At 36.7% G+C, this 21,150-nt stretch overlaps 1 protein-coding gene across 2 annotated transcripts in view; it reads right to left on the reverse strand.

Moving 5' to 3' along the window:
• The window catches only part of snx29 (sorting nexin 29), a 173,185-nt gene that overhangs the window by 81,433 nt on the left and 70,602 nt on the right, over positions 1-21,150 (reverse strand). For both annotated transcript variants that reach the window (XR_012341437.1, XM_073828126.1), the window contains exon 16: positions 3,624-3,740. Coding sequence is in view for 1 of the 2 variants with exons in the window: in XM_073828126.1 (XP_073684227.1) it covers positions 3,624-3,740 (117 nt within the window). In the remaining variant the exon portion in view is untranslated. The remainder of the gene's footprint in view (positions 1-3,623; positions 3,741-21,150) is intronic.

Consider the following 21,150-nt stretch of genomic DNA (forward strand, 5'->3'; position numbering starts at 1 on the left):
AAAAGCCTTTGAAACGTATGAAGTGCTTGTAATTATATTTCAGTAAATCACAGAAACAACTGAAACAAAAATCTAAAAGCAGTTTAGCAGCAAACTTTGTGAAAACTAATATTTGTGTCATTCTCAAAACTTATGGTCACGACTGTACATACAATGTTAATAAAACCACTTGCCCTAAACAAATTTAGTAAGATATAAAACAACAAAGCGGTTTTAGTCTACTATGATACTGATGGAAAATTACTGTGCCACAGTAATCTCTCAATGACTTCACATTTACCCTTCATTCCTGTAAACACTGGAGCCCAACCAGGAACAACAACACTTTAATCCTATTTGAGTGTGTATCTTATCTCGTGGTGAAACTGTGGTAATGTCAGCATTTACAGGGGTCACAGGCTACTGCATCTTGGCAGGCAGTGGCACCAGAGAGGAATGGACACATGAGCCATGGAGGCTAGATAAACCATCCACCGTATACAGTTCAGCACAGTTACAGAAGGCCATGGTTCAAAGCCACTGCCGTCAGATGTATCAAAAAGTAATCAGTGGCCAACAGATAAGCAGTGAACAGGAAAGAGCACAATGTGGCTGAGTGTGCCACTAGAGACAACCTGGTCAAATTAAATGGACACTTCATCCAAAAAACAAAAATAGCTTTGTGGGGAGGAAAATATATTGTTATTCCCCTGCCAAAGCTCTTAATCTCACTTAAATTAAAAAAAAAAAAAATTAAAAAAAAATATGGTCTGTTTTTCACACAAAGCTATCACACAATATAATATAATATAATACTGAATCTTGAAAGCTCTCTTAATGTTGTTTGGCAAGAGCGGTGTAGTGATTCATCAGCAATTTTGTGTCCAATGAAAATAATAACAGCATATAGATGTGAAATGATCTGAGGGTAAGTAGTAGGATTTTAATTGATCTTTATTTTGATGGACCAATATCGATTCTTAAATCTCAAGAGTCAGTATCTTAATTTATGCTGTTGAAGTGTGAACAAATTTTTACTAAACATTATTTGTAGCTTAGCCTATCTGCCACCCAATAACCACAATAAGCTTTTATATGATTTTAGTTCTAAGTTCAAAAGTTGTCAGTTTCAGAAAGTATGTTGAAATAACTGAGTGAAAAAACACTCTTGGGAATGTAATTGACACTGAGACAGTATACCACAAATAAAAAGAGGGTTGAGTTCCCTTTCAAGTTTGGGTACAAGTCAGTTCACTGACTTTTTTCTGACTTAAGTTTTCTTAGTTAAGAACATAGGTTGAAGCTCTTAATTTTTAACTCTCAAAGTGCAATAGAATAGAATAATTTAACTTTAGAATGTACAAAATTATTAAAAATTATTATAGAAAAAAATCCAAGTCTTCATTTGTCTTTTTTTTTTAAATATCGCAATATATATCATATTGTAGACTTCAAAGCGAGATATTATCGTATCGTGAGATTTTGATACCGTTAAAAGTTTGACTGTTGATTATTATATATAAAAATAAATAGCAGTTAAATTGTATAGTTTGGAGTCTGTTGTTATTTTTAACCTTTAATATTAAGTGACAGGGTTCCCTGTATAGTTTACATCCAGGTACATGATATACAGTCAAGCCCGAAATTAGTCATACCCCTGGCAAATTCTGACTTGAAGTTACTTTTATTCAACCAGCAAGATTTTGTGACCGGAAATGGCACAGGCTTCTCCCAAAAGATAATAAGATGATGTAGAAGAGGCATCATTGTGGAAAAAATATTTCTCACCTTTTATTTAGATTTGAACAAAAAGTGGCATGTCCAAAATTATTCATACCCTTTGCAAACTGTCACGGTCTATGGGAAAATCCAAAGTTCTATACCATTCCAAATAGTCCAAGCTGTTCTAAAGCATCCTAATTACCCTGATTTATTGGGAACAGCTGTTTTAATCAACTCAACAGGTGAAAAACAGAAGCTCTCTGCTGCTGGTTTGTGGACAGTCATGGCTAAGACAAAGAAGCTCACTGAGGACCTGCGGCTACGCATTGTGGCTGCTCACAAGTCAGGAAAGGGCTTTAAGACCATATCTAAATGTTTTGAAGTTCCAGTGGCTACAGTGCAAACTATTATAAAAAAAAAATACAAGATGTTCCGCACTGTGAAAAATCTCAGAGGACATGGTCGGAAGCCAAAAGTGACACCTGTGCTGGCCAGGAGGATAGTGAGAGAGGTAAAAAAAAAAAAAAAGAATCCAAGGATCACCACCAAGGCCATCCTGATGAATCTGGGCTCTGCTGGTGGCAACATCTCAAGGCAGACAGTCCAAAAGTCACTGCACACCTCTGGGTTCCACGGACGCAGACCAAGGAGGACACCACTTCTCCAGATAAGACACACAAAAGCCCGCTTGGCTTTTGCAAATGCTCATCTGGACAAAAAAGAAGACTTCTGGTCTTCTGTTTTATGGTCAGATGAAACAAAAATTTAATTGTTTAACCACAATGATGTAGCCTTCATTTGGTGTAAAACAGAAGAAGCCTTCAACCCTAAGAACACCATCCCCACTGTCAAACATGGTGGTGGGAACCTAATGTTTTGGGGGTGTTTTTCAGCCGGTGGATCAGGGAACCTAATCAGTAAACGGCACCATGAAAAAGGAGCAATACATCAAAATTCTCAACAACAACATCAGGCAGTCTGCAGAGAAACTTGGCCTTGGCCACCAGTGGACATTTCAGCATAACAACGACCCAAAATACACAGCAAAAGTGGTGAAGAAATGGTTAGCAGACAAAAACATTAACGTTTTGCAGTGGCCCAGCCAAAGTCCTGACTTAAATCCAACTGAGAATCTGTGGAGGGAGCTAAAGATCAGGGTGATGGCAAGGAGACCCACCAACCTGAAAGAGTTGGAGCTCATCGCTAAAGATGAATGGGCAAAAATACCAGTGGAGACATGCAAAAAGCTGGTCGGCAATTATAGGAAGCCTTTGATTGCTGTAATAGCCAATAAAGGCTTTTCTATTGATTATTGAAAAGGGTATAAATAATTTTGACCATGCCACTTTTAGCAAATAAAAGATGAGTAATAATTTTTTCCACAATGATGCCTCTTGTACATTGTCTTATTATCTTCTGGGAGACGTCTGTGTTATTTCTAATCAAAAAAAAAAACTTGCTGGTTGAATAAAAGTAACTTTATTCAACCAGCAAGTAACTAATGGATATTAAATCTAATCGAATTGAACTAAGAGCTTGTGAATCTGAATCAGTTTAGAAAGACTGAAAAGTCCTTTTAAAAGATTAGTTGACCTAAAAAAAAAAAAATCATCATTTTGTCAACTTGAGGTCTTTCCAAAACCAGGTTATTCCAAAACAGCTGTATCTAAAATGAAGAAAGGCATTAGAGTATGCCCTTGTTTATCCAGCTAGGTAACTGTGTGAGTTTGAGACATGGGAAGGTAATGGTGTATTGGCACAGACAGACAGTTAATGATGGAAGACCTATGGAAGCAGACAGCGATCTGCCCAGAGTGCCTGGACTGCAGAGATAGAGAAGAAAGAACAACCACTCAATGAAGGTTCGGTTTCACACACCCACATGCAGAGAGGAGTTTGTGTGTGTGCTTGCATCTGCTTACCGGCCCACGCAGGTCGATGAGTTCCTGTCTCATCTGTCCGATCAGGTTGTCTTTGGCCATGAGGGAGCGGTACAGCCTCTCGTTAAACTCTATCAGCTCTCCGTGCATCTCAGCCACCTAAAAAAAAAACACACATTGACAAACTCGCATCAAACTCCCACCGAAATAGGCTGTTTTAAAAAGCACTAGTGCTCGGCAGCTGTCGCGAAGCAGGTTGTAGTATGTGACATTTCTTAAAGGCATGTGAATATGAGTTAGCTCGGTTTTGACTCTCAGGTGTGGAAGTGTTCAGCCGGTGAGCATTAACTGCTTGTTACAGCGAGTCCCACACCTGCCCGGCGACTCGTCAGCTGTCACTTAGAGTAAGTGACACAGACATGGAGGCAGGCTCCAGTCTGCTATTCAGAACTTGCATTCATTTGTTTATGGAAATCATATGTCAGGGTATATTTGGGTTAGCGGCGTTTTGCCTGACAGACGCATCATGTCACTTTTTGACATGTTTGTCCTGGTTGCAAGGCCGCACCTGGCCAGAAAAATAGGCATGAATGAGTCAAAAAAAAAAAAGGAGTAATGCAAAATCCTGACCTTAAAAGTGAAAGTGAAGTCCGTAAGGCTGCAAATTCAAATGCATTTTTGGAAAAGGATGGACTCAAAAGAAAAAGAAATATAAAGTGAATTTTGTGTTTTAGGATATGTACATATGCTAATGCAACCAAAATTAAATGAACCTAAGTTAACCAAGTCTTGGTTTAAACTAAACTTTTACAGTGCATCCTAACCAGATGCAACATGCTTAGTTTTATGAATGTAAATGGAATTTTTTTGCCCTGACATTTTGTCAGTTGCTTGGTTTCTATTCTGAATCTCACTGGTCCAAAATCCTGCTCCACATAACATTTGTTTTTACATTTGAAAGAGTGAAAAGACAAATTATTGCATTAATGCTGCCTTCAAGTACACCGGGGATAGTATTTCAGGGTTAGACATTTGTTATTATGACATGTATTGCATGTAAGTAGAACAAAACACAGTTCTATATAATTTTTCACATTTTCAGGTCAAACATAAAACTGTTTGGAAAATTGAAATATTTTAATTTACATTTATTTACAGTCAAACCAAAAATTATTCAGACACCAGATATACTTTTTGATATTTTTTACTAGTGGGTGCAGGACACTATAACTCATTTATATAAGTGAGGATAGCAAAATAAAGTGTGACATATTATACCTAAAAATTCTTCATACAGTGGACTACCAGTAAAATTGATAAAAATTTGGGACCAAAAATTTTATTTGACAAAGTTATCTGATATTATCAAGATGAATTTGTTCTGACACAGTTTAACTCTTGAGTTCTTGTCATTATTACCATTTTCTAAAAACTATATAAAATGAACTATGATAATGTGAGAAATGTTAAAGGTGTCTGAATAAATTTTGGTTTGACTGTACATTTCTGTAATTAAAAAGTAAAAAGTTATATTACACAAACATTTATTGAAATTTTGTATTTATTTTTATCATTTTCATTTGTAGTACTTGTATTTATGCATGGTCACTGTCATGGTCATTTTATATTTTACTTTATTATTTTAATTTCAACCTCTTATGCACAGTATCTAACAAAATATTTGTTTAGCATATTTTACATGTATTTAATGTCATTAAGTTCCATAGTACCAAGTTCTAAGCAGCATTACTTCACACTAAAAATACATCACATTGCACCTGAAGTAGAGATGGTGTTTAGGCACTCCAAAAAGAAAGGGAAAACACATCCCACCAAAATTAATTTTAAACAGTGTTGAACGAGTGGGTTGGAGACTCAAAGAATCTCACAAAGCAGTCTGAACTACGGAAATAGCTTCAAAACTTTTGTAATTGATTGTCAGACACGACACTCTATCTGGCTACTTCACTGCCTAATGTAGTGCTTTATATAGCACCTAGCTGTTTCAACACCATAAAATCCATTTCTCCAAGTCTTTTTTTAGTAGCTTGCGTGACAACTTCAAAAATAGTGACTCTTTCAACTTGTTAAAAGAGCGTCAAGCTTCAAAACACATATTTTACAAGAGAACTATAAACATCTCTTGTCATGAAAAGTGATTGTGGGCACTGTAGCAAAAGCACGTAGAACAATCAAGCAAGCACAAACATACAGTACACTCCACCATGCCAAAAGAGTGATTAACCATCAAGCTGGATACAAACAGGGAAAATTACGGCAGTTCTGCCATATTTACAAACCCAGATCGATACGCACCCCGTGAGCCCATCTGCATTTTCAGTTTTCATTCATCTCGCTGTGCCTCCGCATGGCACACCACTCGTAGTATTCCCATTCATCACATTCATTTATCTGCGGCCCAGCTTTCGAACAGGACATTAAAAAATGGAAATGAATTTTAAGCGTCAAGAAACCCAATTAATTTTCTGCTAGGAAGCGAGCTAATCAGTTTGTTGTTCAGTAAGCAATAAGCTGGCTGCGTCCTTCCAGCTCGCCGGGTGAATTTTCCGACCTGTGCTGCCGGGTGTTAGCACTTCGGATTTATCTAAATAGGCGACAGGTTCACGCACTTCAGACAACGTATCAAACCTCATTACTGGGCCTTAGCAGGAATCCGAGTGTGTGACTGTATCTGTATTCACTCATTGTAATTACGGGCCGCCCTAGTGCTCCAGCGCAGATATCAAGAACACTGTATTCCACAATTATCCCTAGTCATTATTTCCATGAAGGAAAGAAAAACAATTGTGCAGAACACAAACACCACACATCGCTGAAATAAGTCAAAGCTGAGGTGAAACCGAATAAATGTCAAGAAGGATGAAAAGCATGTGTGCGTTTTCATAACACGCTCATAAGCAGAAGTAGATAGGAGCATATTAATGAGAGGATAGTTAGAGGAGTTGATTTTCCATTTTTTAGATGCACAGTGAAAGAGGAGATATATTTTGAGACTGATGTGTTTGCATATGCTTTTTGAATAAAATAAATTTCAACTGATTAAAACTGCCCTTAAAAGATAAAGAAAGGTTCTGACACTTTTTAAAGTGCCCCTATTATGCCATTTTAAAGGTAGTTAATATTGTTGTTTTAGTCTCTTAAAACAGGTTTACATGTATGCAAGTTCAAAAAAACGCTTTAGTTTTCTCCAAAATTAGATTTAATTTTACCCCGTTTCTAAATGATTCGTAAACGACTCGTGTGAAGCAGTTCGAAGAATCAGTCTCTCTAAACCCCTCCTTTCAGTGAGCCCTCACTGCTGTGATTGGTCAGATGGTGCAGTCCTTTTAGATTGGTCTACCGCTACAGCGCAAAAACGAAACGCCCATTGGCATAACTGAATGACAGCTGTGGAGACCTGTCAATACATAGAAAAGATAGCCTCGATTTTACCCTATCAATTCGAGCCGAGTCTGACGATGAAACGGTTGAAGTGGCACATAGACAAGAAACTGTTTCGCAAGCTCGACTGGAGCAGGACGTTTCTCAGTGGGTGTCATATGTTAACTGTGGAAAGTGCTTGCAATTTGCTTTTGTAAGCGAACCGGGCACACCTCTACGTTGTGAACTTCAACATTGTATAATGCATAACACTGCGTTAAGCCATCCTTTATCATTATCATTAATTAAACTAATAAGGCAGACAGACAGTCAAGCTGCATCAATCACAATTTTTAGACTACATTGCACTCACAGCTGAACAACAGAACTACAGAAACGCAAGTTAGCCGGTTACCAAGACATGTGCGGGGTTGTTACACAACATAACGTACACAAAGACTAGAAAATACAATCATCAATTATTAATCATACTTACAGGTAGAAGTTCAGAGGAGCAAGCCGGTCCAAATAAACTGGGCACTGATCCATTTTTTAAAACCAAGCGTTTGGTGAATCCCGCGTTGTAACGTTACTCCCCAAGATTGGAAAAGCAGTCATCAGTAAAATAACGCGAACACAACACAAGATTGGAATTGTACTGCTGAGGTGTTGTTGAAAAAATTAATGTTAACCACTCATTCTTTGTAGATTACTCTTTCAGATGGGCATATAAAACAAATTTACTCTCACAGCGCAGGATACAGCGTCTTCTTGACATGATGTAATCCACGTGAAAATTGTACTGTTTGTGGGCGGGCAAGTTGTTCGCGACATAGAACGTGGGCGGACATTATGCAAATGTGTAGTTCGTGACGTGTGGCCGTAACAGAAAAAGATTCGAATTGCTGACGACTCGTTTAGGCGAATGTGAGCCGACTCTTTTTTTTTGATAGACAAAAACTTCTTTTGTCATGCACTGTCGGCGTCACAACTTTGCAGATAGTTTATGTTCACATACAGCTACATGACACACTACATGAAATATCATATTTGAAAAGGCATAATAGGGGCACTTTAACAAAACTTGGTTGCTTAATGGGTTAGTCCACCCAAAAATAAATATTAGCCCATTATTTAGTCATCCTCCAGGCATCCTTGGTGTATATGACCTCCTTCTTTCAGACGAATCCAATCAGTTATATTAAAAATAATCCTGGCATTTCCAAACTTTAGAATTGCATGGGCGGGTGTTTTTCTTCATCAGTCCAAAACAAGTCCAATAAAGTGCATCCATTCATAATAAAAAAAAAGTACCTCACATGGCTCCAGGGGTAAACAAAGGCCTCCTGTTGTAAATCGATGCATTTTTGCAAGAAAAATATCCATATTTAAAACATAATAATCACTATCTTGCGCCAACTGGTCATACACAGAGGCAGCTCCAGGCGAATGACGGATGAAGTATGACGTTTGAGGTGCGCATGCGCCACTCACGAATGACAAATGTGATCGCGAAAGATCAAATCAAAACAAAACCAAAAATGGTCATGAATTAGATCCACAAAAAGAGGATTTGTAAAGAAAAATGTTCGAGGATTTTGATATAATCCAAGAGGAAACTGGTTTTCCTTTGTTAAAGTAAGGAAACTTGCTTTGCTCCTGTAAACAAACTTAGGTTTGCACGAGACTCACCGGCGCATGCGCCGCCTGGAAGGGCTTCCGTGTACAACCAGTTGACGCAAGCTAGATTAAAGTGATTATTATGTTTTAAATATGGGTATTTTTCTTACAAAAATGCATCGATTCATTACAGGAGGCCTTTATTCACCTCTGGAGATGTGTGAGGCACTTTTTATTATGAATGGATGCACTTTATTGGACTTGCTTTGGACTGATAAAGAAAAACACTTACCCATGCAATTATAAACTTGGAAATGCCAGGATAATTTTAATATAACTCAGATAGGATTCATCTGAAAGGAGGAAGTCATTTAGACCTAGGATGTAGGTCTGTAGAATATAGACCTGGAAGATGAGTAAATAATGGGCTAATTTTAATTTTTGGGTGAAATAAGCATTTAATGGATCTATTATGGATTATTTTATATTTACAATAACCATATTAAATTGGCAGCATTCCTACAATTTTTACTAAGACTACAAAATGGCTGGCTACTCTAAGGGAACTGAAACCTTTTAACAGGGGATTGAAGTCTAAATGAAGACCATAGATGACCCTTTCAGGCACTGCAAGAAAAGTTCATTCTAAATCTGTTTTTTCTTAAATATTCTCAATGACACTAATTCATTCAAGTCTCTCAAAAAGGCAGGTCATCCACATAAGACAATTTCACAAGAACACAGGATAATGCAGAGACTCTCAATGGGGGGATCGGTTCAACACTGCAGCTAAAAGCACACTGTGCAATGACCAAGCCTCTCATCAGCTGAAAGAATCAAAAGGCTAAGCTCATGTTTACTGGGGAAGAATATTCTGTGGAGAGAGGAAAACTGGTCAAATTTATTTGGGTCTGATGGGAAACATGTTGTTGGGTGTCAAACTGGGGAAAGACTGAAGCCCAAGTGTGTAAAGAAGTTAGTGAAAGGTGGAGGAGGTATTGTCATGGTTTAGGCGATGTTTTCTACAGCAGAAGTTGGGCCTTTTATACAGATACATGGCAGGGTGAATGCAAATGTTTGTCAGAACCTCTTTCCGCAACATGCAGTTCCTTCCCTGCAAGAATCTCGAAATTAGCCTGCAATTTTCAAGCAAAACAATGCCCCCATCCCACTGCAAAACAGGTAAAGCAGTTCCTTCCAGCTAAGAACATCAAAATAGTGAATTGGCAGGCCCAGAGTCCTGATCTAAACCTGATTAAGAGAGAATAGAAGAAGAGTGGACCAAGATCACATCAGTGTATGAATATGTGCTGAGGTCATTCAAAGCAAGAACCTGTACGCTTCCTACTCATTTTTGACAGCTGGAACCCTCAAAAAATTGAGCTGTAATCTTCTTTCGTAATACAGTGGTTAGTGTTCTGTAATTTTGATCATTGTGTTTTCCACAAAATAAAAGATTTTGTTGAAATGCCTTGAATATTTTGTCAAACATGTTAGTAAAGCAGTGGTATAATTACAGCAAACATTTCCTCAAATTGATAGTGATAAAGAGTTAACCAAATTTCAGAGTAAAAAAATCACATATTTATAGATTATTCTCTAATTTTGACCTCCACTCTATATGTACTATAGATCCCAATCCTAAATACCTTACTTAACTTAAAAAGATAGCTGTGACGAAATACTGAAAACTCACAAGCAGTATGCAATGGTACAATAGGAAGGCATCAAACCCAAATCCAATCTTTGTATCACATCCTGTCTATTATTAAGATGCCTGGTCAGATTTTGAAGGCAGCAAAGATGCATTTATATTCCCCAATCCTGTGCATGCGACTGGTGGAAAGAATAAAAAAGGAATCTGAAGGAATGGATGAAAGCAGCAAATTTATTTATAAAGGTTCATTTTTTCTTTTTTAACTTATGACTCCATTTCCACTGAGGACAAAAAAGAAAAACATTGAATATTCACTTGGCTATCTCTAAAGCTCAAACTTGAATTTGCTTTAGATCATTAGACATGAAGGTGCTCTGGAAGCCTGTCTGAAACCATGGGGAACCTTCATACATAGTCATTGACTAACAGCAGCGAGACAGCAAGGCGTCTTTCGGTTTCAAATTCAGTGCTTTGTGTGTGAGGAGCTTCGACTCATCCAATGGGTCTTGGGGTTACGTGAAACCCAAAAAAACAAAAAAAAAAATGCAAAAATGCTACGTTATATTACAGGTCTCTGGTCTTCTGAGGTAAAGCTGTTGCTAGCATTTTGGAGCAGTGCTACTTTCAGAAGCAGGTGCTGCTGACAGCTCGTCTGCATGGCTGTCAGCACTTGGGAACGAGTGCTGAGCCAGGTGTCCTGAATGAAAAAGACTTGGTCAAAGCAGAAGGGGGGGATGGGGGAGCGTGGCCCGCCGCAGCTCTAATGCCCGTAATTGGATGTGAAACAAGTTTGAGAAGTGAGCTTAGAAGACAGGCTTAGCAAACACAAACAGACTTGAAGTGACAGAAGAAGAGCGAGGGACTGGGGCGGGTGTAGAGATGGAGGACGGGGGATAAGTGTGACAGTGAATGTGCTGCTATCACTTTCTTCCCCAGGCAAACACTCGCTGACAGAGGGAGAGTTCGGCCTGGCAAAGAAGATCCAAAATGATGGGTAGAAATGTAGCGGGGATAAAACAAGAATTGAAAAACCAATAGGACACCAACAGAATAAAAGAACTAGAGAGTCTAATAGGATTTGTGCTTTAAAATTTGTTAAATGAGAGAATGATCATTATCATTATTTGATACTGGAGTTCATTATACAAAGTACATCAAACCAAATAAATGAACATCACATCCAACTCTAAATGACTATAACACATGATTAGAAACCCCACTGAATAGGCAACATATTGATTTTTCTATATTAGCAGTCGTTCACACAGATTAAATTCTCTAATTACTACACATATATATTTTCAAGGTCATTGTATATGGACGTACACACATATAATGAAGACATATACAATACATAAAAGCATACATAGATTGAAGAATAAGGCTGCAGAATGTGTAACTGAAAGAGTTTGAATACTTTTTGTAACCACTGAATAAATACGGGTCTACAGAATTGGTCCAAAGTCAGAGTTGGAAATGTCTTAAAAAAATTATTTTCAGTAATTGTGCAGTTAATTCTCATATTGTATTTTCAGAAAGTTTTGGAATATTTGTCCTCTCCTCAAATTTGTCATTAACGAAACACAGGAATACATCATTTAGTTAGAAGAGTTATATTGACCTATTGAGATTTTGCCAACATCTACATTGTAAATATGTGACCCTGGACCACAAAACCAGTCTTAAGTCGCTGGGGTATATTTGTAGCAATAGCCAAAAATACATTGTATGGGTCAAAATTATTGATTTTTCTTTTATACCAAAAATCATTAGGAAATTCAGTAAAGATCATGTTCCATTAAGATTTTTTGTAAAATTCCTACTATAAATATATCAAAATGTAATTTTTGATTAGTAATATGCATTGCTAAGAACTTAATTTGGACAACTTTAAAGGTGATTTTCTCAGTATTTAGATTTTTTTGCACCCTCAGATTCCAGATTTTCAAATAGTTGTATCTCGGCCAAATATTGTCCTATCCTAACAAACCATATATCAATAGAAAGCTTATTTGAGCTTTCATATGTTGTAAACATCTCAGTTTTGTAAAATCGTACCTTATGACTGGTTTTGTGGTCCAGGGTCACATATACATATTTTTTGCTATTTTATTACAATTTTTTTCAGAGGTAAATCAATAACAATTACATTTTTGACAATATTTCAAGTTTAATTTACTAGATTTGTTGTATTTTAAATCTAATTCTTCTTTGTAAAAGGTAAAAAGTTGATCACGCAGATTTCAAAGTTAAGGATTCATTAGTTTGAATATAAATTAAACCATCAATATTACAACGTCTTGGTTGATAATTCAGTATGCTTTATTTTTGACAAAACATCCCATGTTTTGGTAGTGAATGCGCATTTTCGGTAGTAACAGTAACAGAATTTTAAATTGCAAACCACTTAAATTTTCTAAAATACATAAAAATTGTGTTATGTGTTCCTTTTTGTCACTACCAGAACAATGATGTCATGTGTCACTATCAAAACTTCACCAATGTTTTAATGTTTCAGTAGTGATAATTTTAGATACTTTTAAACCTAGCTCAAAGATGCTAATCAGCACATGGTTAGCTAGCACAGTTCTGAACAGTGGTATACATAGAAATTAATTGCAGAAAAAGGGTGTTCGGTAGTGGCGTTTCTTGAAGTTACACACGGATTTTTCAGACTTTTGAACACATCAGTCTCAATGATGGGACCTATGTGCCCACACCTTGTCGCTATAAATTTAGGGGTGTAGATAAAATCAGTCTAAAGATTGACTAAAACATACACTGTTCTGGTAGTGACATGAAAAATGCCACATTTTTACATGAAGTTTCCAATTTACAAAGAAAATATAAAATACATATATTTTTTTTACTTTTTAAAGGAATCCTTAAAGGATGCTTTTAAAAACAACAATTGGAATAAAAAAATGGAATAAAATGCAAAAATATTTTAAATATTTTCATTTAGAGGTTAGGGTTCGGGACAGCCACCTCCCAATTAAAAATACCTAATAAATGATGATTTTAAATATATTAAGCTTCCTACTATTTTCTTTAACACAAGACCAAAGCCTAGATACACAAACTAAAAATGCAGATGAACTGAAAAAATAATGTAGCTCTGCAGTGTGTAGACGGCTCTGTTGATTATAATGGAAGCAATCTAGTTTGAGCACGTCACAATGTCTGATTGCTAGTACTTTACATATATCATATCTAAATGCCAGCCATGGCACACAGCATCCAAATTTGAACATTACAACCACAGAAACTGAATGAAGTCTACCTAGTGACGAGAGAACATTGACAACAATTCCTAATGTGTTTCTCATTATATGGCCAATGTCACGACTGACCTATTGTCCCAAATCCAGACGGTACAATGTGAGCAGGTGGTGCTACGAGGTGGGTCACAGCTATGAAGTTCTTAAGTCCGGTCGCCCCCATGCACAAGGTGTCGTGATGGACACAGGTGGCCGCTACACAGACGCAACACCTCCATGGCAATGACCTCCAAGCCCATTGTCTCTGGACCTACTGCACTCAGCATGGCACAACCTTTAGTTCCACCACCACTACAAGGACGCCACGCCACATGGACACGTTAATCCCTTTTAATTTGTATTTGAAATAAAAGACCCTGAGAGGCACATCCACCCCTGTCCCACTCTATCCATCAACCGTCACTGAACTGGCAAAATGACAATGGACTGTCATGATGAGTTTCCACAGTTACCAGTTACAACTGAAGAAAAAAAAAAACATTTTTAACTATAATCACTTAGCCCTAATGACAAATTACTTAATTATTAATGTGCCACATGCTGTTCTAAATCAGGGTTCGTACAGATGAAATGAAATTACTTTCAAGGTCTTTTCAAGCACTACTTTTTTGATTTTCAGGGACTTTAATAAGAGATCTCACTTATCAAACTATAGCCCCTTTCACACATACAGTCTTTACTGGTAAATTACCGTTACGAAATCATGTGTGAATAGGACCTTTTCAAAAAATACCTGTAAATGTGTTTACAATTTTACCAGTAAGGGTAGTTGTAACATTATTAGTAAATTGCCGGAATGACGCTGCATGTGAACGTGGAATGAAGATTACCGGTATGAGCACGTAAAACGTGCTGACGAAAGTCTGCTTTGGTTCAAACTGGCCAATCATAGTGTTTTTATGGAGATGACGTGATTACTCTGAGTTGTTTACAAAGCTACGCTGCTTGTTAAATTAGTTTTTCATAGTAAATATGCACTTGATGGTTATCTTTGACCATTGCGCCTCGTCTCACAGCTGTTTCAAGTGTTGCACTCAAGACCCAGCCTTCTTTCTCGTTCATCAGCACTGCGGCTCTGCAGTTGGATACTATTATGTACGTCTTGGGTTTATAAGAGTAAAAAACGCGTTCTGTTTGATCATGTATTCTTATGCCGGTCACTATACTTTGTTGTCAAATTGCACAGATAGTGAAACTAAAGCGTTTCTGCTGACATGACGGAAATTACCAGCATTTTTGGTGCTGTTGTGTGAATGGTCTCTTACCGTTAAAAAACATATTTCTGTATTTATGGTAAAGTCGTACTGGTAATTTTCCAGCAATTTACCGGGATTGCTGTTGGAAAGGGGCTTGTGTCTTATTTTTTAAAATCTAAAGAAAGCCCTTTTTAATTTGATCTGGGTTTTGCTAGTGAATCACTTTAAATGAATGACCAAGTCACGAGTTTGAATCAATTGGTGCGTGTTCTAGCATAAACGACTAACTTAATTGATTCAGTTTATCTGTTTCTCTTTACTCTTATCTTTCAAATTCTAAAGAAAGATGATAGATAATTATATGTATACTAATAAAATGATGCGTGAAATTCCAATCTAAATAAAATTACCCGCGAACCTGCTCAGAAATCCCAATCTAAATCAAAAGATTTGCAATTCACACTCCGAATTTCCAATCTAAAGCAAAAGTTTCACTAACCCGCTCCAAAGTTCTGATAAGAATCAAATGATTTGATCCAAATTGGCCAATCATAGTGTTCTTATGGAGATGACATGATTACTCTAAACTGTTTACAAAGCTAATCTGCTAGTTTAAATTAGTTTTTCATTGTAAATATGCAATTGATTGATATCTTTGACCACTGCGCCTCGTCTGACAACTTTTTTACATGTTGTGCTCAAGACCCAGCCTTCTTTCTCATTCATCAGTGCTGTGGCTCTGCAGTTGGATACTATTATGTGTGTCTCTGGTTTATAGGAGCAAAAAAACGCATTCTGTTTGATCATATTCCAATGCCAGTCACTATATTTTGTTGTCAAATTGCACAGAGAGTGAAACTAAAGCGTTTCTGCTGACATGACGGAAGTTACCGGCATTTTGGTGCTGTTGTGTGAATGGTCTCTTACTGTTAAAAATCCATAACACCGTTGCCTGTGTGAACAACATATTGCTGTATTTACTGGTAAAGTCATGCTGGTAATTTTCCAGCAATTTACCAGGAAATTCTAAAGAAAGATAAATACGTAAAAGATAAGTACAAATATACTAATAAAATGTTGAAATTCCAAAAATGAATGCCTCTTTTAATTTGATCTGGTTTTTGCTAGTGAATCGCTTTAAATGAATGACCAAAGTCACGAGTTTGAATCAATCGGAGTGTGTTCCAGCATAAATGGCTCACTTAATTCATTAATACACCCCGCTCAGAAATCCCAATCTAAATCAAAAGATTTGCAATTCACACTCATGAGTTTCCAATCTAAAGCAAAAGTTTCACTAACCCGCTCCAAGGTTCTGATATGAATCAAATGATTTGCGATCCACACGCTCCGAAGTCCCGATCTGAATAAATCATAATTTTAGATCAGGACTTGGAGCGTGGTTAACAAATCATTTATTCGCAAAATTAATTGTGAACCTGCTCTGAAGTTCCAATATGAAACAAATGATTTGCAATTTGCGCATTCTGAAGTCCCGATCTGAATAATGATTCGCAAATCATAATTTTTTTTCAGGACTCGGAGCATGGATCTCAAATCATTTATTTGCTAAAGTAATTGTGAACCTGCTCCGAAGTTCCAATACGAAACAAATGATTTGTGATTTGCGCGTTCCGAAGTCCCGATCTGAATAATGATTCGCAAATCATCATTTTCGTTCAGGACTCGGAGCATGGATCACAAATCATTTATTTGTTAAATTATTTAAGAACCCGCTCCGAAGTTCCGATATGAAACAAACAATTTGCAATTTGCGTGCTCCGAAGTCCCGATCTGAATAATGATTTGCAAATCATCATTTTAGATCAGGACTCGGAGCACGGATCGCAAAATAATTTATTTGTGAAATTATTTATGAACCCGCTCCAAAGTTCCGATATGAATCAAATGATTTGTGACACGCGATCCGATTGAAGCACTTTGAAACAGTGAATCATTTTGCAATCCAATGGTTTAACTGATTCAGACTTTCGAAAAGTTCCATTTTACCGATCACTGTAAGTGTTTGAAAATGAATGGCTATTTTAATTTGATCTGGTTTTTGCTGGTCAATCGCTTGAAATGAATGATCGAAGTCTTGAGTTTGAATCAATCAGAGAGAACCTGCTTCAGGAGAATAAAATGATCTAAATATTTCAAATAATTTCCTCAGAAAATGAAAGTTGGTGTTGACATATCATGGTTGTAAATATTAACACTAGAATTAGTGACAATAAGTGTCATATATTTCACATAATAATGACAAAATTTAATTGAAGGGGATGAAGGGAATACCTTCTATTATTAATCCCCATAACATTTACAATTGAAAGTATTTTTTTTATTTTTAAAACTAAACAGTTATATTTTGACATGTTTTGTACTTCAAGCACTTGAAGCACCTTGTACGAACCCTGTAAAATCCAATCAGTAAAAAACTTCCAAAAAAAATCCACAAATAAAGCTTGCAAGAGCGAGCAAGTGAAAAACAAGCAGATCTGCTTGAACTACAGTATGTGAGGCAGTGGAACAGTAAAGTGGCCACAGTGTAATGCCTTAGACAGTCTGACGTGACACTGGTTAAAATTCCCACAGTCCTTTAATCACTCTAACTACCTGACTGGAGTCATTAGGCTATACTCACCTGGAGTGGAGAAGCAGTGACTGAAAAGATATTCCTCTACCACCACACTGAGACCCAGCTGTCATAACCTTTTATCGACCTCAGGTGTGAAGACTGTAGACCAGAGGTTCAGTAAACATGCTACACCCTGTAGTGATCATACATCACATCCTAGGACCTCTCCTGCTCGAAACAGAACGGTTCTCCAGACTTCAAAGCACCTCCAAGAGGTGGGGGATCACCTTATTCATCACAGTTTGTCAATTCAAAATTATTGAGCCATAAAGAAAAAGAACAGTTTTTAAAACCTAAGGCTAGATTCTCAAACGTGCTTAATTTACTTCTTAACGTTTTTCTTAAAGTTACGATGACTTAATGACTGACAGATAATTTATTCCCTATTATGACGTACATCAGAGTGTAATAGCTTCTTGAAAAAGAAAAAATGTACATCGTTTTTTTTAGCTTGAAACAGAACAGAACAGAAACAGAACAGTTCTCCAGACTTCAAAGCACCTTCAGGAGGTGGGGATCATCTTATTCATCACAGGCTGTCAATTCAAAATTATTGAGCCATTAAGAAAATAGCAATTTTTAAAAAAAAACCTGAGGCTAGACTCTCAAAACTCTCTTAATTTTCTTTTCAACATTTTTCATAAAGTCACAGTGACAGTGACAGATATTTTCTTTCATATTGTGACGTACATCTGAGTGTAACAGCTCCAAGTGGATTTTGAGATGTGAGCGTTGCACCAAAAAATTTGAGATTGCAGTTATTTAAGGAAGGCTGTGGTTTTAGCTTTAATACATAGTCTTTTGTCAATGATTTTGAACCATTTCGAAATCATTGACAATCATTTACATTTATACAACCAGCTTTGAAGATCTGTAAACCCTCCCTTCCATAAGCCAACTCTGCTCTGATTGGTTAGCTGGCCAAGCCTGTGATTGGCACAGAGAGTAGGGCTTGAGCAAGTTAGAGAGCGCTACCATCTGTGATGCCAAGTCCACAGTTGTTTGTTTATGTCTGTGGGTTGAAGCGAACCCAATAACATTATATTTAGCCCCTGGAACGCAAATTTACCAGGGGAACCCTGACAAAAAGTGTGTATTTTAATGGGGATCCATCGAAACGCTGGCTAGGCTTGAGTAGCAACTAGGTGGGTTTTGTTGTGAAAACCTGGCAACCCTGATGCACATTTAAATAAATAAAAATAATACAGTGTTTCAATCCACTCTTAAAATAATAACATAAAAATACATATGCAAGCACATCATGCCCACAACTAAAGTTCAACTATAAACACACAAAACAATATTGGTGGATACGTTAGTCGAGTGCTAATGTGACTGATAGTAATTAGAACAATGAAAGTCTACAATAATTGACACCTAAAATGGGAAACTACGGCACGTTTTAGATATGTCCCAGAAGCGGCTCCCAACGCTGCTTCTGCAAAGATAGATGGCTACGTCTCCTACAATTAAAATTAATGGCTAGTGCAGTGGTGCGATATACGTAAAACTACAAACATCCATCGCCACAACTTAAAATTACTTTTTAGTGGCATAACATTGTTTAATGGAAACGCACTCCTTTTTAAAACAGTTTCTATATTGACATAGAAAGGTTTTGCACAAATCTGTAATGAAAATGCACCTAATGTCATATAGTACACTAAAGAATTTAATTGCTTTTAACTTATGTTGTTTACAGTGTTGGGGGTAACGCATTAAAAGTAACGCGAGTTACGTAACCAGATTACTTTTACGTAATCATAAGTAATGAGTAAAGTAACACATTACTTTTTCATTTACAACAGAATATTTTAGTTTATTTTTTCAAAAAAGTAACACCAGTTAATTGTTGTTTCTTTTATGTATTTAATCCCATTTTATTGACCAACGTCTTTGCTGCTGACCTTTGTTGATCCAATTCAACCATACTAATAAGCAAAACTTACTTTAGATTAACATTTGTGCTTTATTCTTCTCATTGCTGAAGAGTGTTGAACTTCCTTTTCCTACAGTTCTGCTGTACAGACGTGAATTTACTTTTCCTTCAGTTTTAGGCTTAGGCTTAGGTGAAAGGGCTTTTACATTTGTTAAAAACTTTTTATATTAAAAACAAACAAGCAAGCCCTGCCCAGATGTAAGAAGTAACGCAAAAATAATGTAACACATTACTTTCCACAAAAAGTAACTAAGTAGCGTAATTAGTTACTTTTTTAGGGAGTAACGCAATATTGTAATGCATTACTTTTAAAAGTAATTTTAAAATTCACTTATTCTGTAATCATTTACTAACCCTCATACTCTTACAAACTTTAAAGACGGTTAGTAACTAAACGGTTTTGGTTCCCATTGACTTTCATTGTAAGCACAAAAAAATGTGAAACTGAACTGTTTGGTACTGTATCTTTACAGTATCTTTTTTGTGTTCAGCAGAATAAAAAAGGGCATACAGGTTTAAAACGACTTGATGGTGAGTAAATGAAAACAACTTACATTTTTCAGTTTTCAGTCTTTCTTCAGTTAAGGCACATTTGAGTGTTTCCTCAGAATCTAGGAAACACATCTGGCCAGCTTTGTTGCTTTTCCGAAAATCTTTAAACCATATCAGATCTACCAATTCAACTCATTGTTTTTCTGTTTTATGCCAATGCTGATAATGAACCTTATCCTAAAGCTTAAATTGCAATTTGATGAATTATGCCCCCATAATAGTCGACTAAACGTTTGGAACATGTTAGCGCTTATTGCATGACATTGAGGCGCGGATGCTACAGGTATCTGCTCATACAGATAAGTGTAATACATCATTCGATACTCTCATGGATCTGCTTTTTGTTTGTGGCAAGCTTTATGTTTGCGTTTGAGCATGGAATATACTATATAATAAAGGCTCATTTATATTCATTAAATTCATATAAATAGTCAACTAATCGCACGTTTAATTGACTATTAATTGACTAGAAAAATCTTTAGCCAGGGAACGGACAGATTATTATTAACATATTTATTTAATCTATACTTGATTTTAGAAATGTTTTTAGTAACTCCCTTACTTGTATGCAAAATTACCTCTTGCAGTACGTTTCATTCTTTACTACAGTCCATCTGAGGTCACAGCGCAAGAGCTCACAGCAAAACAGGCAGTCTGAGTGAACACTTTCTGTGCCTGAAGTCTCACTGGGCCATTAACTGGTGTGTGATAGTATTACGACAGCTTCCAAGACAGAGGAAGAGTATTCCACAGTGATAATTTGAAAGAAGACTGGGAGAGGAAGTGTGTGGGTTGCACAGAGAGAGAGAGAGAGAGAAGATGCGAGGCTCCTTTGGTCTTACTTCAGAAGAATGATGACATCTTCAAATCATCTGATGCATTTAAGATGATAAGTACACACTTACAGTGCTTCTGGCATACATGAAACATACCAGTACACTTCTGGCAGACTCGGATAGCGAAATCAATAATTTAAACAGATTTATAGATGTACACGTAGGTCTTTACAGTATATCATTTCACGCAATAACTCACAACTGCAGTTGACACACCATTGCTTTTACTTTGTGTAGCAGCAGAGCTTTAAAAATATTCATTTAGCTGCATAAATACACCACAAATGTAATAAAACTTCCATACGGTCCATATTCACTGCTGCTCTTGTGGAAACTGAAATAAATACGCTGAATTTGTCACCAGAGAAAAATTGCCAATTTTTTTACATATCCGGGCAGGAGCAAAAAAGGGATGCCTACTTGACAACCAAAATTAAATAAAGGCTTCAGAGCTCTGTATGTAACTTTA

This window comes from Garra rufa, chromosome 22 (assembly GCF_049309525.1).
Source record: "Garra rufa chromosome 22, GarRuf1.0, whole genome shotgun sequence".
Classification (NCBI taxonomy): domain Eukaryota; kingdom Metazoa; phylum Chordata; class Actinopteri; order Cypriniformes; family Cyprinidae; genus Garra; species Garra rufa.